This window comes from Trachemys scripta, chromosome 1 (assembly GCF_013100865.1).
Source record: "Trachemys scripta elegans isolate TJP31775 chromosome 1, CAS_Tse_1.0, whole genome shotgun sequence".
In the NCBI taxonomy this organism is placed as follows: domain Eukaryota; kingdom Metazoa; phylum Chordata; order Testudines; family Emydidae; genus Trachemys; species Trachemys scripta.
This window is the reverse complement of record NC_048298.1, coordinates 301,970,773-301,996,119: the sequence shown is the minus strand read 5'-3', so window position 1 is coordinate 301,996,119 and position 25,347 is coordinate 301,970,773. Positions and strand designations below refer to the sequence as shown.

Genomic DNA, 25,347 nt, shown 5'->3' with positions numbered 1-25,347 from the left:
GGAGGAAGCTCCGCAGCCTATGGGAGCGGGGCCGGGGCGGGACCCGGCTGAGGAGGCGACAGCGGCCCTGCGCTGGGGTGTCCCCGCCGGTCGCCTGATTCCAGCAGCACACGCGCCCCGCGGGGCGGACTGGGGCAGCCGCGAGGCGAGGTTAACGGGGCGGCAGGGCAGGTGGGTGTGGAGGGGAGCAGGCGGTGGGGTGCGGGGGAAGCGAGGGGAGGAGTGATGGGAAGGGGATTTGAGGCGGGTCTAACAGTAACTGGATTTAGGGAATGGGAGATATTAGGCATGAGATGAAATGAGCGAGGGAAGAGACCGAAGGAGACCAGGACGAAGCAGTAGGATGAGCGCTGGATACATACAAAGGGGGGATTTTTCCCTTTGCAGGCGCCCCATCCTACGTTACCAACAGGGAATTGTGACTAGCTAGAGGCCGCACTGGAAACAAAAATTAGCTTTCTTCAGTTCACAGGTCGCTCCCGTGTGCTGGGTTCCATGCAAGGCAAAGCCACAGTTGCAACCACTAGGGGGGATGAGGGTAAATAACCCTTCCCCTTTTGCACCCCGGTTACTGTCATGTTCATATCCCCGTCAATGCAGTTTCAGACCGTGTGTATTTTCACTGCTGGGCCCCCTTTGCCTCCAGCTTCCCTTCCCCAGTCACTGGCACCTGAGTCATTGCAACCCCACTCACCAGCCTGCTGCCGCTGCCCGCCCTGTGCTGGGCACCAGGGTGATCAGTGGGTAGCCTCTGTAGCATCACTATTATGCCAAGACTCGGGGATGGGGCGAGGGAAAGACGCCCTTGGGATGGAGGTTTAGGGTGAATTGTTGGGGTTTCTCTCTGTAGCAGGGGAAAGGAGGCGTCATGTACCCAGCAAACCCCTCTGCGCCCGTGTTCAGAGAGGAAGAGCCTGAGCACACAGCAACCCCCCCCCCATCTCCAGAGGGGAACTAACACACCGAGGGGGGAGGGAAGAGCCTATGGGCAGCGGGTGCTGGGGGGGCCTCCTCCCCAGAGAGGCGAATCGCGGTCGGTAAGGCCATGGGGGGCTAGCCGCCACTTCCAGCACATGGGGCAGCAGCAGGGGCCAGGCCCGGTGGAGCGTGGGCGGGACCCGAGTTCCCCCCGGGCTCTGCCCGCTCCGGACCCCGCTACAGCAGGGGGTGGCAGCAGGCACTCAGGGTACGCGGCGCTCACTTCCTCCCCAGCTCCGGCTCGCCCCGCCCTTCACGGGGTCCTCGCACCCGCTGCTCCGCCCCTTCGCTCCTCCCTGTCCCCAGCCGCGAGCAGTGGATGGGCCCGGCCTACGTCTGTACCTGACCGCCGCTGCGGTGTTTCTGGCCTAGCGGGGGCCGCGCCGCATCTACCTTCGCCCCGCCGCCATGGAAGAGGACATGGAGCTGGAGAGGTGAGAGGGGCCCTCCGGGGAGTGTGTTCCCGGGCAGTGGGGCGGGGTGGGCCCGCTGTGATCTACCGCGCCTGCCCGGCGCACTTGTTCCCGTCCCTTCAGCACTGGGGGATGGGGCGGGGGAGTCGGGGGGAACTGCAGGGATGAAGAGTTGGGGGGAGGGGGGTTACCTAGGTAGTTCCCTCTTGAGTTTTGAAAGTTCACGTCTAGACCCGCCCCTTGACATTCTCCTGGTGGGAAGGGGTCATGTGTGGGGCTCGTGGTCACTCCTGTGCCAGGCCTTTGGGGGAGGCAACCACACGAAGGGCTGGTGCTGGACCTAGTAAAATACACATTAGTCATGTCACCTTCCTCCTCACTGTGGAAGTGCCTGGCTAATCCTTCTGCTGTCAGGTAACAGGAGCTGATTTAGAGCCCACCTACTCGCTCTCGTGTGGGGCTTGATGATGTAAATAACCTGCCTCAACAGGTAACTTTTGTAGTGCAGAGGGACCATTAGAGAGCCTTTAAGACAGAAGCTGCAGCACTTTTGTTTACTGTCTGTTATTCATTGATGCTGATTACAGTGTTTACATTTAAATTATTGTATGCCATATAATAAAAGTTTAATCTCTTTTTTTTTTAAGGGGGTTGCATTAATGTGGATGCTTACAGTTTTACTTACCTAAACATCAAGCCTACATGGCTTGGAATATTTGGGAGGACAGGAGTCCCAGTTTACAGAATACAAACTTACATGCAGGAGACCTTTGACTTTAGTTTGAGAATTAGAATTGTTTTCCTATTCCTACAGCATCAAATATATTTTACTTTTACCTGTCTTAGACTATATAAGTGGTTTCCACATCGATGTTGAAGCATATATTGTATACTACTGAAAAATAGTTAAGATGTACTTTGCAGTACATGGAATGAGGTACGATAGTATTCCAAGATTTCTGAGGCTGCTGTTCTCTATGGGAGCCCTTTATCCCCCTATTGCAATATCATTCCTCTGTCCCTGTTGTGAGGGAGTAATCTGATTCCAAGTGGATGTATTCAGGAGAGTAGTTTATCACAGAGGGAACTTAGGTTATTCATGAGAAAAAATGGGGGCATTGAAGATACTACTGACTTTCTGTTGAATTCTGAAATCCTCTATTGGATTGGCTCAAGTTGTCTCATTGTCTTACTCTGTATCCCATGGCCTGGTTATGATCTACTGGAACAATATAACTACCAATCTTAAAAGTGAGAGAAGTGAGAGTAGTGTGCTCAGAAGACTTTTTGGGCACCTGGCCCACAATTGTGAAATTTGCTTCTAGGAAGACTATGAGCCTCAGTGTCTTTATAATAAAATGTAAACTCAACTTTTTCAAACTCCTTACTTTGTTAAGGAAAGGCATACTTGTATGTAATAAATAAATGAAACCTCCCTATTAAATTAAGAAAGATGGGAGATTTTCCATGATCACTTTAATAAACTTGTGTTGCATGCCAGTACCAGTTATGATTGCAACTAGATCACAGTGCAAGTTGGAAAATTAATACGCCTTGTTTTGTTAATTGAAATGAGAAAAGCCTAATCTCTGACTTTGTATTTATTAGAGTCAGATTGTGACTACATTGACTGGAATTCTGTTGGGGTGAGATCATTCATTCTACTGTACAAATTGAACTCATGTCATATCCAAACGAACACATTCCGTTTAAATGCAGGTTCATTTAGTTGACTCTTCAGTCATAACAGACCTCTTTTTTACTTTCTGCTTTGGAAATGGACCAGAAGCACTTACATTATTGGTAAATCTTGATGGTGTTATACTATTTATTGTAGAATTGTCTGGGAGGAATGACTGAAATAATAGTTCTGCAGCATGACTTGTCAACACTACAACTAAGCCATGTATAACAGAATCTCATGTGAGATTACCTGTTAGCAGTATGTCTAACAATGATAGCATGGATAGCATGCTCTTCCAGTGTGTCTCACACCCAAATATAAGGAACTAACTTTGTGGTTCCATTTACAAAAAATAACTTGTTGCCCACACTGTCCTCGTCCAACTGATATTGTAGATGGGAAAAAGATAATAGTTGTGCTGGTGGAAATGAGGGGATAATTGGATAAAGAGAATTTAATGATCCATTTACCTCCTATAATTTTTCCATAAGACACCTCTCCCCTATGATCTTAAAAAACAACTACATCTGCACTGGTCTGAAATATCAAACTAACTAAGAATATGTCATGGTGAGGGGTGGTATGAAGTTTTTATCGGCAAAAGTTTGTGATGGCCGCATTACTTGCTGTAGCAAATCTAAACTATACCATCATGACTTCTACATATACCACACATGTTACAGAAAAGCTATTTTAGGGATGTTTTTAGAGAGTTTTAAAAATATTTATTTGAGCTATTTTTAGGTGCCTTAGCTACCATGAGGCCAAGTGCTCAAGGAAACATACAGGTTTATAATGATGACTTAAAATAGTGTTTTCTGTATCTACAAACATTATACTTTTAAATTCTGTTATGGACATGGACACCTTCTAGGTCTAGAGCAACAGCTGAGTCCCACTGGGAAGCTAGAAGTTTTCCAGACAAAGGGGAAAAAAAATTAATTATTTGTCCCCATGCAGCTAAGACTACAGTCTGGTGGTCTGACAAGAGAACTTGGTTGTCCAAAATCTCTGGCAGTGACTGCATTCTCTCAGGCAACTTAAATTGAAAGATAGTTTCTGCTTTGATGGTCTAAAGCAGTAATACTCAGACTGAGGCTTGTGAGCTGCAAGTGGCTATTTAGTGTGTTTCCTGCGGCTCTTTGCAGCTCACGATATTAAAACAATGTGTGATTTAATTATTAACCAATCAGGATGCTTTTACTTATGTTATTAACCAATTGTAGTTGATAAAATACTGCTTTGTCAGTCATTTTGCTGTAACTATATCTTCCCCCATCATTTGTGTGTGTGTGTGTATATATATATATATATTCCTCCATCATACTATTAATATGAATACGTAGTACTATAATAAATGAAACAATGAATTCACACTACTGTGGCTCTTTTGGGTAATGTTGATTGCTAATTTGGCTCCTGAACCACTGAGTTCTGAGTATCACTGTTTCTAAAGACAGTTCTCTAATTTCTGTTTGTTCTGTTTTGGATTATTATGCCAGGTTTTCTCACTTTTATTCTCTTTTTTTTACTGTCACTAACTCACTTGGTCTTATGTTCTATATTTTTCTTGCTTAAAATGTTACCATCACCAGGAATGATGGATGCTGAATTGGCTACCTCTTGTCATGTGACCTTTACATAGTCTGAGATTTAAAGCAATAAAAAAGCAGCGACTACAAATACCCGCAGATTGTAAATAAACCCAGTTTCCCATTCACCTTTGCCACTATCTATGGCAAGTATCGGATATGCATCCTTCCGCCGTGCGCACCCCCCCCCCCCCAAATAATTTCAACTCCTTTCTGCTGGAAATTAGAGGCTGGCAGTTTCCCCTGAACATCCTACTATTAATTATATTGGAGAATATCCAGATTATAAATCTGAAACTTTTCATAGCCTTAAAATACTAGGCCAAATTCCAATGAAATGTAATTGATGCTGTGAGTATAACTTACACTCCAAGGGATAGGTATACAGGGTTATAAAACAACTAACAGAAGAGTGTCAAAGTGTCTGACAGGGCTGGATTATTTTTCACTTGCCCTGTTCTTACTCTTTCTTCCCTGTTCTACACCTTTGGCATGTTAGTTATTCACAACACCATTTATGTCCCTGCCCTGAAGATTTTGCGTTCTAAATAATAAAATATCCTACAGTTAAGATATCCTGCCTTTGTCCCTAGAACAACACAGCAAATATGCGGTCTTCTGGGAATATATTAGAGGTTGTTGGAGAGAGAGCGTTGGATATATTTTTCCTCACTCATAATCTCTTCCACAGTTAAAGCTGCCTCCTAGTTTCCAGAAACATTTCACAACTCCTGAATAGCATCTCCTACTAGAACCGCCTTCCAAACCTAGTTTGCAGTGTCATCTATTTGAAATTGTTTGTTGTCCTAAGGGATAAGGCCCTTAGCATCTGGAATAAACTCCTTTATATTATTGTAAAACAATGGGATATAACACAAAGAACAGTCTTACTTTTTGAAGTGCACAAGTTGCACTTAAAATCTAAATCCTTAAGATAAAAAATTGCACGTTAGAAAGGAAGCACAATTTAATAGCTAAAAGTAATAGTTAGACTATAGATCTAGCAATCATGAGATTGGTTGACATAACTTGACATTGGTTATGTAACGTAAAGGTGATCTGCCAAATAAAAACTGAGGATGAATTTCTTTATGGAATCTTCACTAATCAGGCTGTGGGGGTCATTCACACAGAAAAAAGCTTAAACTAATGCTTTTTTAAAGAAGTGATCTATTGTCAGCCTTAAACTGTTTAAAGACAGTGGAATTCTAAATCAGGTGAGTTAACTCCAAACTCTCCTAAGGCATGCTTTCCATTTGATTCTTATATGCCTATGTGGCATATTTGGTGTTTGTTTTAATCCTGTTTCTTTGCTGTTCAGTGTGGCATTCCTCAGGCTCCATTTTTTGAAATCCCTTTTCATCAGTTTCTGTATATATCCATTTAATTATTTCATGTTACATCCAGGGTGTCCATTGTTAATAATGTCCCTTATGTATGTACCTCTTCTTGCTGACTCTAGGACTGGCATCTTTGTCCTGAGCCAAAGCTTGGACAAGTTGTAAAAATAGATGTCAGGAACCTCAGATGTGTTCAAAAAACACCTAGCTTCTTCATTTCTAATTAAATTCATGCATAATAGAATGGCACTTATGGTATCAGTAGCACTGTCATCTTGAGCTCTGCTCTTCAGAGCAAAACAGGGTAGAGTCTAGTCAGTTCTTGAATGTATTTAATGCTGGAGGAAGTGGTCTTGAATATTCAGTGACATGATTCTCTCTGTCATTACTGAATCAATGCTCCATCTGGTTCTAGGGGACATAGTATCTGAGCACCAGAGCATAGCCTTTTATTTTATATACAGTGAATTTTGTGATGTTGCATTACACTGCCATGGGTTGGGTTCTGATTGCTACAGCTGCAAGCTCAAAATAGTGAAATTGCTTCTGGATCGTTTCTCAAATTTGGAGGCTCCAGGAACACGCAATATCCAAGCATAATGACCATATAAACACAATCACAAGTACAAAGTCTTATCTGTACAAGTTTTATTAAAGCAATAAGTAAAGTTACAATTACTCGTGTGTTGTCAAATGCTGGCGGCATGTGAGTGTTCTGTCAGTGTGCTGTCCCAGCTCTGCGCAGATAGCGGACACAGCAGACCTCGATCGAACTGCCCAATAAAACCACAGACCCGTTTCAGTAGCGAAGGCACTTGGCCCGATTTATTGTCGACAAGGCATGGTATTATGTCCTATACGTGCTACAAGTACATTTAATATATTCATGCCCGTGACAATGGACACAGCTCAGTGAAGGGCGGAACTTTCCGTTTCCCTCTAAGCTGGCCAAAGACACTCCCTCTGAAATTCCTTTTTATAATAAGTTACGTATTGCCCCTCTGACGTGGCTAGTTACTGCCCCTCTGACGTGGCTAGTTATCATCCTTTACCATGTATATGTAGGTTCAGTCAAAACATCTCTATCCATCACACTGTCATCATGACCTTATCTTTAAGAGGGGGTCAGTGTGTCCTTGTGTCATCTTCGGGGAGTGTGTTTAGACCATAATTCTGTATTGGGGTGTTCCGGTACCACCCTTCTGGAATGTGCTTGCATGGGTGTCCTGTGCCTAATACTTGTTAGGAATGTATGTTTTTTCGCAATACCAGCCCTGTTCTTGCCAGGTTCTGTGAGCCTGCACGCAGGCAGAGCCTGATGTCTGCTCACAGCCTGACTTTTGCTAACTTTGCTTTATATTAGCAGGACTTGACCCACTACTTTAGTTCAGGCCTCAGGCTTCTTATACCAGGCCTTATGTCTCAGGCTCTCTCTTTCTACTATACTATGCGTATAGAAATCCTATGAAACCCTACGCAATAATTATAACTGGAGTCATTGTGACGGGTTCCCCTCTGGGGTGCCACCTGGAACTGAGGTACCACTGAGCCTGCTGACCGACCAGCTGGGGCTCCTTCTCGCACTGTTCTGCTGCGACAAGCTGCAAAGCCCTGCAGCCTGCAGTTTCACCAGCACCCATACAGGTAGGGACACACCCAGCTGCAGTCACATGCAGGCTATCTGACCAGCCCCTGCATAAGAAGGCTACAGCCAAGGTAACTCCCAGCTCCCCAGGCATGTACACCCTTTGGAGTATAAACCCAAAATTATACTGTCTTGTGCTGGACAGGGAACTGCACCGCATAAGCTCATAAACTTAACCACCTCCCTTAATGTGGAGAGGAATATGCAACAGCATTTGCCCCTAGAGCTATGATTCCCATACACTACACTCCAACTCACTGGTTTAGATAAAGCAGAAACAAGTTTATTAACTACAAAAGATAGATTTTAAGTGATAGCAAACAGATCAAAGCAGATTACCTAGCAAATAAACAAAAATGCAAACTAAGCTTAATATACTAACTAGATTGGATATGAATTAGCAGATTCCCACTCTAAGAGATGATACAAGCAGGCTTCAGACTCTTAAGGGGCAAGCTGCACTTGCTTTACAGCTTGGAATGCCCAGGTGTTTCATTCACAGGCTAGACATCCCTTTAGCCTGGGTCCAGCACTTTCCCCAGTTCAGTCTTTGTTCCTGAGGTGTTTCCAGGAGTCTTCTTGTGCGGGGAGTGAAGAACCACAGATGATGTCACTCCCTGCCTTATAGCTTCTGCATATGGCGGGAACCATTTGTTCCAAAGCTTGGTTTCCAGACCAGTCTGTGGGAAAAATACTGACATCCCAAGATGGAGGCCAGCATCCTGTGGCCTGGTCCCATGTCCTTGTAGAGTCCATGAATCTATAAGAGGGAATGAACAGAACAGGTAATCATCAAGTGATCCATCCCCTTTTGCTCATTCCCAGCTTCTGGCAAAATAGGCGAGGGACACTTAATAATAAATAGTGTGTAATAAGCATGTCATAAAAACAAATTTTATATTTCCAAGATCACTGCTTTTATAATTTATACTCAGGTAAACGAGAAAATCACTGGAAATATTCATTTTTAGGAGGGGGTTCATAAGACTTAACATTTTAGTGAAAGGGGTTCACAGGTTGTTAAAGTTTGGGAACCACTGCCATAGGCTTAAGAAAGCTTGACATGAGTGGGTGACCTAGGAATAACCCTATGCCAGCAAGGTCACAAGGTTACTGCATAAGAAGTGACAGTAGGTGAGGTTATGGAAAAATGTATTGCAATAGGCAGCAATGTATTGTAAGACCTTTGAATGTCTATCTTGACCACAGGGTACATGTCATGCATAGATGCTAAGGAGAATAAGAGGAACTACAAACAACCTATGAAAAATGGGGCACCCCAATCAATATTCATGGGGTATGGAAGTTCAGATAAGGGAAAGAAGGTTGACACCTGCATGCGTGTGCATAAGGTGTTAGGTGTGGTCAGAACTACAATATAAAAGAGAGTACCCTGGTTGGGTAAGAGTGGGAAGACTCCAGCAGGAACTGTCCGTCTACTGATGATCATCTTTTAAGAGGTCCAGCAGACCCTAGAATAGCTCTTGGGCACCTGGCACTGGCCACTGTCAGAAGACAGGATACTGGGCTAGATGGACCCTTGGTCTGACCCAGTAGGGCCATTCTTATGTTCTTATTTATCATTACAGTATTTTTATTACATTATGAAAATGGCAACACTCTTCCAAGATATCACTTTCGTAGCTTGTATCACTTTGAATGAGCTGGTTATAAGACAAGGCTCCTATGTTTCATCAAAGAGTATCAGATGTGAAACAGCATGAAGGTATTTAAGAAGCCAACTCAGAGTTCCCCCTACACAAGCATTCAGGTCTTGAGCAGTCCAGACAAACAACACACGTTACAACAAAGCTTAAACTTGTTCGTCATAATAATTTTAAAAACAATGCCTATTTAATTTTAAAAACAGCAAAAAATATCCGCCTCTCTTTCCATTTCTTATAAGGAGTCTTGAAGTTTAAATCTCCTCAGTGTGATAGATATGCTTGCTTTGATCCTCTTAACTCTTGGAAGTCCAGGGGCTCCGGGCTGCTGGCCCCATGCTGCCCGGGGTCCCTAGGGACAGCTCTGTCCGCCATTAGGGAATTTTTTTCCGAGAACCCCCTGTAACATTTTGTGAACCCCCAGGGGTTCTTGAACCCCAGTTTGGGAACCTATGGCCTAGTCTGGCTATGCTAAAATCTTACAGGTCTCATCCTGTTGGCCTTGTGTTTCAGCCATGCTTTACTAATACCCACTCATCACTCTTAAATACTTAATCTTATACTTCCATAATCCTACAATTTAAATCTGTTTAGCATACATTGATTATATATGAAATCGATCCATAAATGATAAATGGATGATAAAATGAACTTAATTGGCTATAACAGTCTTTCAGATGAGTCGCTAATGATCCTGGTCAAGTCATTGTTCCCAGGGAATTTTTTTAAGAGCTGTTAGTCTCTATGCTCTTTGATAAAATGAGCCATCTCTAGTTTTGCAAGATGCTGTACTGATTTTGGTACCTGATTGTGCCCTCCCTGTAAATGGTTGCATTATAATTGTGAAGCAATTCCTGTTTGAGTATTACCTATATATGCAGTGTTGTTATAGCTGGGTTGGTCACAGTATATTAGAGAGACAAGGTGAGTGACTTTACATTGAATGGTCCCTTGAAATATGTGTGAACTCTTTATGCTAAACAATCTGTTCCACCTTGTGTTTAGCTGTGACACTGCGAGTCCATTTCCCAGACCTGAAGAAGAGCTCTGTGTAGCTCGAAAGCTTGTCGTTCTCACAAATCAAAGTTGGTCCAGTAAAAGATATTACCTCACCCACCATGTCTCCATTGCCTGTATAGTTCATAATGTACTTTAGGATTCTGGCAGATGAAAGGTGCTATTATAGTTGAAGCTAGCAGAAATGGTTAGAATTAAAATTACCTAATGCTTTCTATCATAAGAACCTGTTTTCAGTTGCTTATATCTTAGTTGAACTTAACCATTCAGTCTAAAACTTTTCATATTAGATGATTTTCAGCAAAATTGAGCCATCCCTTTCCAAGAATGAGGTTAGGGAAATGTATGTTGTTTGGCTTGACTTTACAGACATAACTTCCTTTTTATCTTCATATACAATATAAATTTAGGTTAGAGAATTTTTACACAATGTATTCTTTGATCATCACTTAAAATATGCAGCAAAATTATAATCATTCAGGAATATAAGCAGACCCCTACGGACCATCCTTTCCTGCAAGGAAAAGAACCCCTTGTTCTCACCAAACTTATCTCACCAACAGACCAATCTATTATAATTATTTTGGTCTTCTTCCAGTCATTCAAAAATATGCAGGTTTTGGATGCCATTTGCTGCTCATGTTATAAATGATGCCAGTATTACCAGTTGTGGCATTCCTGTGTGGTATTCCTTTGGGATTAGACCATGCATCAGTTTTATTAATTCTAGCTCCCTACGTGCTTTGGGCTCTTCTCCTCGTGTGGAGGTTTTGACTGTTGTGTGCTAGTCATTCCCTTCCTTTATCTGGTATTGCAGTTGCAAGAATGTTTATATTGTACCCAAGCTTTATAACTGGAGACAACTAGGAGTGCTGAGTCCCGAGAGTCCTTTTAAAAGCAAATATAGAACCTTATTTGCACAATTGTGAAGCCTTTGGCTGATTTACTGATGTGTATAAATTCAGCATATGGAAATACGTTACATGGAAGATATTCTTTAAGTGTTTTATACCACTCTCTTCAATTGACTTTTCATAGTCCTTGTGAGTCAGGAGGGCTTTCTGAAGGCACAGCAACAAAAATTAGTGTACTAAAAGAGGGTTATTATGGATATAAAGACTCTAATTAGCCAGGAAGAGACAGACCAATGACAGACTGCTGGGATGGGTGTCAAGTCAGAGTGAGTTGCAATATCATTTATAGATACATACAAATCAAAATGCCTGTATTTTGTGTATGTTAGTTTACATATAATCCAGTTCTATTAGCTTCACTTAATTGATTTGTAGTGTTTCTAAGAAAACTGTAACTAGTTTATATTATTGTAAAAATATATTGTTTCAGACACACTTAATTCTTTCAAGTATGATTAAATCATAAAATAACATGAGGTTCACGGCCTTTTAATGTACCTTTGACACAGATCTTTCAAAGAACAGAATTACAAAGAATTTTTGTGGAATGGTGTGATGAAAGTCAACACTTAGACTTTTTGTTTTTCTATTACTATCCTGTCTTTTGAAGGTTTGGTATCCTAGATATCTCCAAATGCATTATGTTCTCTCATGATACATAGTTTATCAACCTAGATGCAGATTTTTTTTTTAATTCTCTCAAACTTGCCTTCTTCCACAATTTTAAATAGTTTATCATCACTCTCTCAAGGTAGAGTGGGGAAATGGCACTCTCAAAAGAGGAAATTTGGAAGTTCTCTTCTGAGGCATTTGAAAAGGCTATTTAGTTTTCTATTTAGATTTTAGGAGTTGAAAAGCAAAAAAAAAAAAGGGGGGGGGTGGGCACACCACTCGTTTCAATATTCAGTATGTAAAACCTGAATTTTACTTAAATAAATGTTATTGAGACTTGGTAAGATTGCCAAGAGTAGCAAGATGGATCACAAGATAGCCCTCTGTTAATGTTACAGAAATAGTATGGAAAAGGGTGACATTAGCACAACACGAAAGATAATTGGGAAACACTGTGGGATTAATTTCCAAAAGTGCATGCACAATTGCATGTCCTGACTTGCACATAGAGTTGTTGTAACTGTTTGCAAATTGAGTATTTGCTTATGCATATGAGCATTAGAAACAAATACCCAATTTTCATGAACAATCATGGTAATTGCATGTGTAAACTAGACACGCAATTGTGCACTTACTTAAAAACCTAGCCCCAAACTATTGAGAAACAAAGTATTGGTAAAGTCTAACTGATGATCGTACCCCGGAAGCTGGGGTGTTGTATAGAACTTTATAACAGTGCTCTACTTATGAAGTCAACAGGTGAGAGGTCTGACACAAGAATCTCCCTCTTCTGGGGCACCAATCAGTTATCCTATACTTAAATCCTCAAACCACACTGCTTCTGCAAAGCCTTTCAATAATAAATCCCCAACGAAAATAGTGATGTGTGTATATATATTTAAATACCTGCAGTTTTTAAAAAATAGACATTTTGCTCCACCAGCATATTTGTCTCTCTGACATAGATCATAAACCTTTTGTGGCGGGATTTTTTTTTCTCAGTGTATCATGTAGCCAAAGAGCACGAAATACTTAATAAACAAATAAATACTAGTGACTGATTCTGAAGACCTGGCTAGGGAATTTCATGTCAGAGTTGCTTGGTGGAAATGATTATAATGTGGTAAAATGTTTCTGTGATAGCTGGATGGAAGTGAACAGAAACATCTTTAATCTTGGGAAACCACATTTTTGGTGCATTCTAAGGCCACAATGTAGCCACACTCTGGCCTATATTCTAACTTGGAAAAAGGCTATGACAGGGACCAGCAGTAGTGCCACATGAATGATAAGGAGCTGCAGCAGGCATACTAGAAGGCTGGGGGGCCAACAAATGATCCGATGCCAAGCTGCAAACCTGCTATTTTTACAAAGAGCTGCATGCTGTGCTCAGTGGAGACCCCAGCACTACCCCCAGCAGCTCTGTGAATACCTCCTTGGAGCCCAAATCACATGCCTCTGCTGTGTACAGTGAGAAAGGGAGGAGGAGATGGTGGGTGAGGAAGAGGTGTATGGGGAACAGGCGACCTGTGGATCCAGCTGTGCAGTGAGCCAGGATCTGTTTTTGACTCCTCCACAGTCCTGCCAGTAAAGCATGGTGGGGGTAAGGGATCTCATGTAAGTGTGTAGATAAATTATCAATAACAGGGATGGCACCCCCAAAGTAGCAGAACACATCTTTTGACTTTTGTCATTTCTTTACTTGTGCTAGAAGAGGTAGTAGTACAACCAAGAGAGATAGCGTTGGTATCTGCTTTTTGTTCCTTTCCATAGCTAGGTGGGGGGCGGGAGGGATGTGGTGCAGTTTATTTACGTATGCAGGGATGTCCCTTGAATCCTCCTGAGAGATCTTGATGAAACTTTCATGGAGGTACTCTGCAATCCTCTCCTGAACATTTCTAGGGAGGCCTGCCTTTCTTTCTCTGTAGTTGGACACTTTCCCACCCTCCTTTAATTCTTTATTAATTCAGTCCTGTACCAGTCGCTCCATTATCTTGCCTAGAATCAATGTCAGGCTGATACGCCTATAATTACCCCAGTCATCCCACTTACCCTTTTTAAAAATTGGCACAACGCTAGTTTTCTTCCAGTCTTCTGGAACTTCCCCAGTGCTCCAAGACTTAATGAAAATCAGCATTAATGGTCCAGCAAGCTCCTCTGCTAGTTCTTGTAAAACTATTGGATGCAAATTATGTGGATCTGCTAATTTAAATGTCTAACTTTAGAAGCTTCTATTTAACATCATCTGGAGAGACTAGTGGAATTGGAAGTGTGTTAGCACCATATGATGAGAATATTTCATCGTTTTTTTTCCCCCAAATACAGAACAGAAATATTTATTGAATGCACTTCTGTCTTTTCTGCATTATTATTGATAATTCTATCATTTCCATCTAGTACTGGACCAATACCATTTTCAGGATTCTTTTTGTTTCTAATATATTTTTAAAACTTACTGTCCTTAGCACTGCTGGCCATAGATTTCTCCTTGTGTCCATTTGCTTCTCTTATCTATTTTCTACAATTCCTAACTTCTGAAGTATATTCATTACTACCAACTTCACCTTTCATCCATTTGTTATATATATTTTATTTTTTAGAGTTGCCTTCACATCCCCTCTAAACCAGGTTGTTTTTTTAACCAGTACGGCCTTCTTTCTCGATTGTGGCATTGTGACTTTTGGGGCATCTAGTAAGGTGTTCTTAAACAATTCCCCATTACCAGTCACATTTTTTATTATGGTCTTCCTTCCAGATGATTTGATTTATAATTGTTTCAGCTTTGTGAAACTAGCCCTATTCAAATACCAAATATATGTATTCCTGATCTGGACTTTATTTTATTTGCACATTATAAATGTGATCAAGTCATGATCACTTGTACCTAAGCTCCCATTAATTTTTAGTTTAGTGATCAGTCCCTCTTTATCTGTCAAGTTGAGGTTTAATATAGAATTCGCCTGTGTTGGATGCAACATCCGAGTTAGAAAATTATCATATGTAGTATTTAGAAATTCCCAGGATGTTCTAGTACCAGCAGCATAAGATCGCCACATGTCATTCAGATTGAAGTCCCTCATGATCTCACAGGTTTTTTTACCTACACATTATAGATAGGTGAATAAAGAGGCAGTCAGCCTGTTCCCTAGTGTGATTTCGTAGTCTGTAGCAGACACTAATACCCCATCTTTTGCTTTATTGGTTAGGACCCTGATCCATAATCATTCAAGATAATTTTTTTCCGAGTTATTAGTGACTTAGAAAGAGGTACTGCATATTTGACATAGAGTGCTGCTCCCCCTCATCTTTTGCCCACTCGATCCTTCCTAAATAGGTTATAACCATTGATTTTTTTTCACATTCCAATAATGTAAGTCATCCCACCACATTTCAGTAATAACACCTAGATTGAATTTATTCTCATAAATGAGCAATTCCAATTCCTTGTTTGTTACCCAGGCTCCTAACATTGTTGTACAGGCAATTAAAGAATTTCTTCTTTTTACGTTCTTTGGTTCCTTGATTAATTTTGTTCTGAATATCTCGATTTTGTGCTGATTGCTCATATCTTCCCTCTTTTTACTCTCCGCTTTTGATATTAGTTTAACACCTTCCTGATTACTCTACCCATCCTGTCCCTGAAGAAATTGGTTCCCCTTCTACTGACGTTGAGGCCATCAATATATACAGTCCCTTCTCCTCACAGAGGGTGAACTAATGTTCCACAAAACCCAAAGACACCATGTAACTAGTGGTTTGTTTCTGTCTTCCTTTTTTCGTGGGACAGAAAGGATCTCAGAGAAGATCTCTTGGACAGTCTTCCTCCTCAGCATGCTTCGGAATTCCCTCTAGTCTTCTATTACCAGTGAGATTAATTAATGCCAATATGAATCATCACTTATGGATCCTTGCCTACCTATTATTCTTGACATCTTGTGTCTTGACTCCAGGAAGGCAGCACACTGTCCTGTTGTCTTCTTGACCCTTGCAGAATGTTCTTTTGAGTCTTCTGAGTATTGACTCTCCATTAAGGATATTTTGTTTTCCTTGGATCGTTAGAAAGCTCTTTGCGGGCAAGCTTGATTTTCTTACAGGTTGGGCCAAGCTGGCAACTACTTGTCTCCCCTGTACATCTCTCTGTTCTGTTGGGCCTGCTGGATCATGAGAAGTATCTTGCATAGTTTCCATGTTGAGGACCTGGTATTGATTTGAAACTTCTAGCTGTGTGAAATTCCTCCTGGTTCCTTCTCTCTGGTGGCCATAGCCTGCCTATTCATCTCTGTCTATAGCCGTGTAGAATTCCACCATGACCTCTTGCCTGTGGTGGTTACGAACTGCCAGGCCTTCATTCTGACTCTCTCTCTCTCTCTTCAGTTCCTTTGTGGACAGCTCTATTCTTCCCAGAACCTGGGGTAATGGTGTTTCCCAACCCTTGCTGTGTATGATCTCCTCAGCTTCTCTTATTCTCAGTAACATCTCAACTTGCACCTCCAATCCAAGAATCGTTTCCTCCAGCACAGCCAACAACTTGCATTTCATGTGCAGGACAGGAAAGCAAACCAAGGGTTTTTTTCATCAATGTAGGTAATCCACCTTTTTGAAAGGTGGTAACTAGGGTGAAGGAAGAATTCTTCCATCGACCTAGCTGTGCCTACAGTAGGGGGTTTGGTTTGTGAAATTTCACAGCCCTGAGTGATGTAGCAAGATTGACCTAAGTTTTAGGTATAGACCAATCCTTAGAATAGATGAGACCACTGAGAGAAGTCTCTAAACGGGGTACTTCATAAGTTGGTGATAAGCACTATTGTTTTCCAGTTTTATGTCCTAGAGCAGACTGTATTTGTAGAGTAGTAAAACTTGTTGTTTACTCTAAAATTTGAAATAAATAATGTAAGTGATGTGTCTTCAGTTTCTTTAATGACTGGTGGCTTTTAATGTGAGTAGATGTAAAGTGATACATTTTGTTGCTACTGTTGCCTTTCTGTTTTTTGTCTTGTTGGATAAAGATTTGGACTATGACAATGAAAGGAAAATGATGACTAATTGCGACCTCTTCCATTTGAATCGCTAGCTTACACAGATTGGTGGCATTGTCACTTCAACATATGAGCCAACCTTTTCTGTACTTCCAAGAGTTCAGTTTTTTTCTTAAATGGTCTATAAATCTGTTTTTAATATTTTTTTCCCTTTTCATATCTAGAAAGGCAGTAGAAGAGCTTCTTAAAGAGGCAAAGCGTGGGAAAACCAGAGCTGAAACAATGGGAGCTATGGGTTGGTAAGTTCCGATACAAATTGAATAAAAAAATTTACCGTACCTTTAAATATAGATGGAATGAAAAATAAATGACACTAAGCAGTATCAAAAAATTAAACCATATAAACTTTACACTTAACATATGGCAGAGCTTTCATCTCCAACTTTTAGTTTTTAATAGCATAACATTAAAACATTTATTTTATTGACTTTACAAATAGATTTCTCCAAACATGACAACAGGAGATGCAAAAACTTTAACTCCGCTGACTAGGGTAGAAATTGAAGAAATTTCTGCCTGAGTGAAGAGTGCCGTATCAAGTATTTACAGCATATACCAGTTGGAGTATAAGTGGCACTTTTTGTAGTGGCAAGTTCTTATCACAATGGTCACCGTATCAAATTTCAATCAAGATATTTATGAGTCTGGGACATATTTGATAGTTAGTTTCATCATAGATGTAGTTGCATGTTGGCCAGTAAATGTTCATATTTGTACTCGGGTTGGATTTTTTCTTTTTTTTTTAAATTAGAAATACTAATGTCATAACAAACTTTACGACAAATATTTTTAATATAAATTGTCCTTTTTCAATAAATTTCTGTTTAAACTACAACAGTCTATAAACTCAAAGTAAAATACACTTTTGGAAGGTGGTTTTTTTTTTTTGCTCAAGATTTTTAATGTAATCTTAAATAAAATCCAGGGGATTTTAATTGTCCTCCAATTAATTTTAATGGAAAGAAAGCTAAAATTGTTGATACTTTTAGTATGCATTATAGCAACTATTAATAGCATTCTTTTGGAATAAAAAGCAGTATTTTAATTTTCATAGTTATTCCTTCAAAGTGTACCTGCAAATAGTATTATAATACAATAAATTCAGTGATTTGATCAGAGGCATGGTTCATCTGTCTCAAATTGGTTTTGATGTCTTTGATATCAGGAACTCTTAAACAAATTTAAGACTGTTCACACATGCAGATTGCACCAGTTTAGTGAGACCAGTTTCTAACCAGTTTAAATCCGTTTTTAGACAAGACAGCCCTGACTCTCGCAAATGGAAGCTATACACCTTGAGTAATGACCACACCGCCAGCAGGCTTCTCATGTGATTTGTTTTTAAAGTAGCTGCAAATGGGTTAAAGTACAGTGGTAACTTGCTTAAAAGGATTGGTCTTTTCACATAGGTTTGTCTAGACCAGGGGTAGGCAACCTATGGCACGCGTGCCAAAGGTGGCATGTGAGCTGATTTTCAGTGGCACTCACACTGCCTGGCCACTGGTCCGGGGGACTCTGCATTTTAATTTAATTTTAAATGAAGCTTCTTAAACATTTTAAAAACCTTATTTACTTTACATACAACAATAGTTTAGTTATATATTATAGACTTCTAGAAAGAGACCTTCTAAAAATGTTAAAATGTATCATAGTCAAAGAGGTATGAAAACTCTGTGTAGACAAACCCTTAGTTTTGAGCAAATCTGTACAGCTGGATGTGTTACAAGAGAACAGTTGGGGAAGGGGCAGAAAGAATAAAAAGATCATTTCATGTCTGTACTTCTAACTGTACTCTTAGTGCAACCTTAAATAATTCCTGTTCTGTGTCTATACACTATTTTCTATTCAATACTAAATAGAAATCCTTAGTCAGAAACATTGTAGGATACCAAACTTGGGGCTAAAACAGGAATGCTTTGAGATCATCCCTGTTGTTGTTGTTGTTGTTGTTTGTTTTGATTGCTGCTTGTCCCTATCCTATTTCTCCTCTCTAAGTTCAAGCCTACAGTTGCAGTGGATGAGTGTTCCTATGCTCCACATAGAAATGCAATACACAGGGTGCCTGTTGCTAAGTCAAAGTGATTAGACTGTCCTGGTCCAGTGTCTTAAATCAGTTTTACAAACAGGAAGTACCACCATGCTCTGGAATGCAGAGCTACTATTCATCTGCAGTTGTTTGGCAGATACTAGTTTGAAAAGGAAGATGGCTCATTGCTTATTAGGATGTGTAACAGTTGGACTACAAATATTAAAATGCCATTAAGCTTTTGACTTAAACCCACAAGACCAGAGGCATGATTTTTGTTCCTATTATGAAGCTATCATCTTGTGTTTAAGGTAACTTATCTTTAGATTTATAAAATATGCATTCATTTTAGACTCTGGGAACATACACAATATGTTTTTAAAAACACAGTACTTTTAAAAACATACAATCACACTGATATTGTGGAGTAAAAGTGGTGTAATGGACTGTAAATCAGGCATACTTTATTATATGTTCACATACATACATTCCCCCACGTACCATAGAACCCGTGCTTTATGCATACATCACTTTGAAACTTCAAAGTTTTTTAATATTTTTAATCTCCTAGGGTTTTTTAAATGAAAAACAATAAGCACAAATTCCATTCTGTGGAACTGTTTGCTAGTCAGCAGTAAAATGCTCTGTCTTGTACAAAATGCATATTTGCCATCCTGCATCATTTGAAGTCAAAGACACGATTTCCATCTACTTCTGTGGATCAGACCTTCAATAAGGCAAGGGCTAAAAGTGTACATTTTACTAAGGGCTTGTCTACATTGGCAGTTAACAGTGCTGCAACTTTCTCGCTGAGAGGTGTGAAAAAACACTTCATAGCACAGCAAGTTGCAGTGCTGTAAAGCGTCAGTGTAAACAGTGCCCCAGCGCTGGGAGCTACGCCCCTTGTTGAGGTGGGGTTTTTTTAGAGCTGTGCTGCAACCACACAAGGCACATTAAAGCGCTGTCACGGCAGTGCTTTAGCACTGCCAGCGTAGACTAGCCCTTAGTGAGGCGAGGGCTCTTGCCTCACGAGGCTTGTTTACCCTAAAGAAACATTCTAAAATTTTCCCACCATTGCTCACACTTGGTGAAGTCCACCAGTGAGTAATACAGGTCACTCCCAAACTTTATTTTTCACAATACAACTGTGTACATGCTACACATCTTTATAAAAATACTTTTGAAGTGATCCTGGAATTATTTATTATTTCCTTTCATCCAGAAAGCCATAATCCTTAGTTAGGAGTCCAGTTTAGTTACACACCCAGTATAGAAGGGAAGGAAAAATAACACTGACATTTACAATGCTTTTTTAAAATAAGCTAAAATAGCTATTTATAGACATAAAAATGTCTTGACTTTAGTATCCAGTGGTCTTGAAACTTTCTGGTGCTAGAAGAATCATTTCTTTCCATTTCCTTTCTAGAGATGGAATAATACTTCCATCTCTAGTTTTGCAGCATTGTCATAAGGTATCCAGACCAGGAAAGATACTGGTCCAGGACTGAATATTACTGTCAGCCTCCAATGTAATTTTGGGGAGATGGAGAGTTGCATTTTTGAGGGAGATAAGGAGACATGAAAAATTTGAGACTGTTTGAAGCAGAGGTATAGAATATCGCAATACACGAGGGAGATTGCAGGTGATGTGGTCAAAGTTAGAATGTAATATGGATATCGCCACCACGTGAGAGTATAATAAATGTATCAACATCTGATGATGAAATGGAGAAAATCCCTTTATTTGTGTAACTAGGGAATAAACTACCTTAAATTTGCATATCTGACCATTTCCCGTGCATACTGCCCACTAGTCCATCTTTTCTGTCTTACTTGAGCAGTCCAAACTGTTCATATTCAAACTACCACCATTTAAAAAAATAAAAAGTATGTACATCAAATGCTTTTATTCTCCCTCTCTTCAGTATCTTAGCATGGCAGGAGCCTGGACTGGATTAAGAAAGAGCAGGGAATACTGTCTTGAAGATGATGATTTGCTCCATTTACTCCTAGATCACTAAAACCTAAAGATTGATATCTCACTGTAATGAGTTATTTTTATCCCTCTGCTGCTAAGCTCTGAGGGTTTACTTCATGCCAGCATAGACCCCAGTCCATGACACCTGTTTCACCATCAGTTTTCCTTCACAGAGGACTGTTCCCTCCATTCTCAATGTTGTGCAGGCAGCCACTGTACCATCAAAAACAAACAGTTAAACAAGATGCTATTTATTTAAGGAGATTGTTTTATAAAGGCAGGGACTGTCTTGCCTCGTATTGCGCCATGCACATCAGTGCTAAAACAGTACATTTGCTTAAAAATAATAATAAAAAGCTAGCGCAAACAGACAAATGCAAAGCATTTAAAGTTTTCATCTGGGCACAGGCTGCAAAAAGCTGCCCTAATAGTTTAAGAAGCGTAAGGTACAAAGGTTTAAAGCTGGTGGTAAGTTTTCTGACATGTTGGAAAAAATTCTGAACTTTATCATTCAGGCCTAGCCTTGTCAGCTATTGTAACTTGTCCTTCCAGTCTGTGCGAATGCTTCCATAAAGTCTTCTCTTTCCAGAAGCTGTCTGGCTGTTTTATACCAAAGATAGGCTTTTTGGAAAGGAAAACAGACAACCACCCCACTCCCACTCTTGAAAACTTACATTATCTGCCCACACTTGTTCTTTGTTTACTTCTCTTTCTGTCCTTTGGCTTATTCCCCATCTCTCAGGAAGGTTGGTTAACTCAATCCAAATCTCTTTGAACATGTCTGATCTTGGTCCTCATTCCCACCTGCATTGAGAAGCCATTCAGTCAGGGCAGAAGTATGGTTCACACAACAAAGCAAATGCTTACTGTTCTGTGTTATTCAGTACTTCTGAATTTATCTTGGGTCCCAGCATATCTGTCAAAACATTCCCTGAGTGTTAGGAGTTTGAAATGGAAGCCCTATCGTATTGGAAAACTAGTAATCCTACCTTTCCAGTCACTTAAACAATGAATCCCAGGTTTTTTTAAGGTATTTAGGCATTGCAGTGCTTGCCTTGCAATGCCTAACTGATTTAAGAGCCTAAATCTCATTTTCAAAAGTGATTTAGGCACTTAAGAACCTAAATCCCATAGATATCAGGTTCCTAGGTGCCTAAATCCCTTTCAAAAATGAGATTCAGGTTACTAAATCAGTTAGACGTTGCAACATCAAGCACCACAACTCCTAAATTCCTTTCAAAATCGAGTCCTTAATTTCTAAATCTTTCTATCCTGATTTATAGAACAGCTATTTTAAATAACTTCTTAGAAGTTATTTGTACTCCATTTTCTCATTCATCTGGACTTGTGTGGGTGAAAGATCCCGGATTTACATGCAGCTAAAATGATCTATTCTGTAAATCACAGAAAATAGATGTTGTGGCATAACTCTTTCATTGGAACTCTTCTGGAATGACCTGCATAATTCCCTTGAGGCTTTACTTCAAGAGTAATTATCCATAACTCTTGCCAATCAAACATTTATATCACCACATATCATCATGTATTCTATATAAATCATTTCTTTAAATACAGAAATGAAACCACCATTGGAGTGAAGCTTGATAACTGTTTAGCAGTGCTATGCAAATTCCTATGGGACAAGAATGAATACTGTATCCAGTTGAAATTAAGGGAGGATGCTAGATGTACAGACTGGAGCTGCGCAGTAATAATCTCCCCTGTACAGTGGGGTTTAATAGCCCTAATTTCCCAGAAATAGGCATAGGCTCTGAATGACCGCAAATGATCAGGATGTATTTCTTATATTTCATACAAAACATTCTGCTTCCAACAGCACTGTGGTCCCTAACGTGATTCTGGGTCATTCATTGACGATTAGAGGACAGAGTGCCATCTACTGAATCAACGTGTAGAGAAATGTTTTGAAGGTTTTCAACCTGCACATGAACTCTAAACAAAGAAAGAGAGAAAAATGTCAGTGCAACTCATAAGGGTAAAACACATCTCAGAAACTTTTACAGCAGAAAAAAAAATCTAAATCGGATACTGAACAATCTCAGTTTTATTCAGTGCATGTGTTAGTAGATGACACATGTAGGGAATAAAAGATTGTAAAGAGTTAATCCTAGCGAGAGGAATGAAATAAGTGCAAAATATTTAGTTAATAAAGCTAGCTGATAAAAAGAAAAATTGGTAATATTATAAACATAAAAGGGAAAAAAGGGGATTGATATCTTGGGTTTTTTGAAAAATAAACATTTCTTTTAAAAGACATTTCCCAAATCTAAGTTAAACACTTCAAGAGCCTATCTATTTTATTGTTATAACTGCTTGATGTTCCTAACGCAAAAATGCCTTTTACTGTCTAAATTTCTCAATTCATTAAATAAACTACACTGAATGTGTAAAACATGATCTTGCAGCCCTTTCCCCTCAGACTTGGGATATAGTATTATTAAAAAATCAGATAATTTAAGCATTGACAAATAATTTCTAATATGAACTATGCAAGTCCACATATATAGAATGTAACATAAGCTTCGGTCGCCACATCTTTTTTCTCTAATCTGTATTTCCTCCTTATTAAAGTAACTCAACCATTCTGTTTCCAGCCTTAAGACTATGATAAAAGGGGAATGGGAACATCCTGAATGGCTTTTCCTGTACTCAGAGTTTACACTAGGTGGCATGCAAGGAAAGCCAAAACCACAAACTTGAATCTTTCTAAACATTGTGGGGAATTCTCATGTGGAACTTTTATATTTGTGTTAAGATGTTGTTTTATGATTACTCTGAAATGTCTTTACAGGATGAAGTGCCCTCTTGCAGGTACAAATAAAAGATTTCTTATTAATACTATTAAGAACACGTTACCCTCCCAAAAGGAGCAAGACCAAGAACATGAACAGGAGGAGGACAGTAAACCGCCTGAGCCAAGTGAGAGCAGGAAAGAAGAAAAACCAAAGAAACATAGAACTTATCCTTACACTCCCAGCTTTCAGGCCAGAAGAAGAGTCAGCTATTCTCCTCCTAGGTACCGGAACAGGAGCCGGCACACAAAGGATAAGTACGAAAAGTGACCAAGCAAACAGAGAAGGTGATGAATACGTGCTGTTATAAGCCAAGAATGTAATTAAACCTTGAACTGTGGGGATGTTTGTTAGTCTTTAAAAAGAAGATCTTGTTCAATACAGATCTCTTAGCTTTTGTGAGAAATAATCTTGGAGTGGTTTTATAGGACTTTATTTGGGGCTCCTTAAGAGAAAATAAAGTACAACATTAATTTGTTGATTAGTTTAGAACTACGTACTTCTCCCTTTTTCTCCCCATCCCTAATTAAACTTAGGGACTTGCTCTCAGTGGGTGTTGCAAGTTAATATATGTCATTGTTCAGTATGACTCTTTTAGTCAGTTTACTTTTTTGGAATTTAATGTAAGCAAATGTGTATTTACATGCAAAATTAATGGTAACTTTAATGCTAAACTCAGTTTAAAAATTTCATTTGTGTTGATGTTAATTTTTCAGGATAGATCAGATCTGAAGAAAGGAAGACTTGAGCACTCCTAGCCCACATGTACACTTTCTGTAGCTTGTAAGAGGTCAATATCTATCTACTGAGAGAACTGCTGACTTCTATAGATATTTTCTTTAGTGTTAAGAACAAATTTAAAACGGGCAATGTTAGCTTTAATACCTAGGAGGAATTATCTGTAATATGGAATATGTAATATGGTTCACCTGTTCGCATGTGTTCCACAAACTGATCAGAAGGGATGACAAACATTAGCAGTAATAAACTCTAGATGCAATACTTCTGTCTGTATTTAGACTTCCTTCTTCAGAGGAAGTAGTGTGAAAAACATAGAGACAGTGCTTTGAAAACAACCTACAGCTAACATTACCATGTCTCTATCCAGGCCTGTGAATTTTACAATTAGATATAATACTAGAGTCACAGAGCAAGGATTTAAAAAAATGTTTTCTAACCACTGATGTAACAACTTTCCATGCCTGTATGACAATTTTGTAGTGGTAAAATTCTAAAATTCATAAATGTAATTACACATCAATATACTCTGTATGTCTTTATTCTCTGTGTTCTGGTTACTTGTTTTGTGAAGCATTTGGGATTTAAATATCCTCAGACATAACTGTTTGAATGAGCATATGGCTAAGTTTTTGTTTCAAGTGAGTTGAGAATAAATCTGAAACCTGTTAACTGAGGATGCATCATGTATCATCTGTAAACTTGGGGAAAGTGAACATTTAAAATTGCTTGATTCTAACTTTAGAATAAACCTAAACATGATAGCTTAAAAATACTCTTGCATAAGAGGACTCAGTCTTTTTAAAAGGCCTCCTTAAAGGGATATTGCCAGATTTCATGGGCCACGATATATAATTAACTTTAAACAATATTAATTTTTCATTAAATTTAAAATAA

The 25,347-nt window shown here is 39.7% G+C and overlaps 1 protein-coding gene across 2 annotated transcripts; it reads left to right on the top strand.

The window, feature by feature from the left end:
• Positions 1–35: 35 nt before the first annotated feature.
• Positions 36–25,126, top strand: POLR1D (RNA polymerase I and III subunit D). Of its 2 annotated transcripts, XM_034758705.1 has the most exons (5): positions 36–171; positions 1,213–1,412; positions 17,060–17,134; positions 23,712–23,999; positions 24,429–25,126. In XM_034758705.1, exons 2-4 carry the CDS (start codon positions 1,387–1,389, stop codon positions 23,980–23,982), a joined length of 372 nt encoding a protein of 123 aa, XP_034614596.1. In that variant the 5' UTR covers positions 36–171; positions 1,213–1,386; the 3' UTR covers positions 23,983–23,999; positions 24,429–25,126. The 2 variants fall into 2 exon arrangements, with proteins under 2 accessions (XP_034614596.1, XP_034614595.1); XM_034758704.1 differs by having other exon boundaries at positions 23,712–25,126.
• Positions 25,127–25,347: the final 221 nt, after the last annotated feature.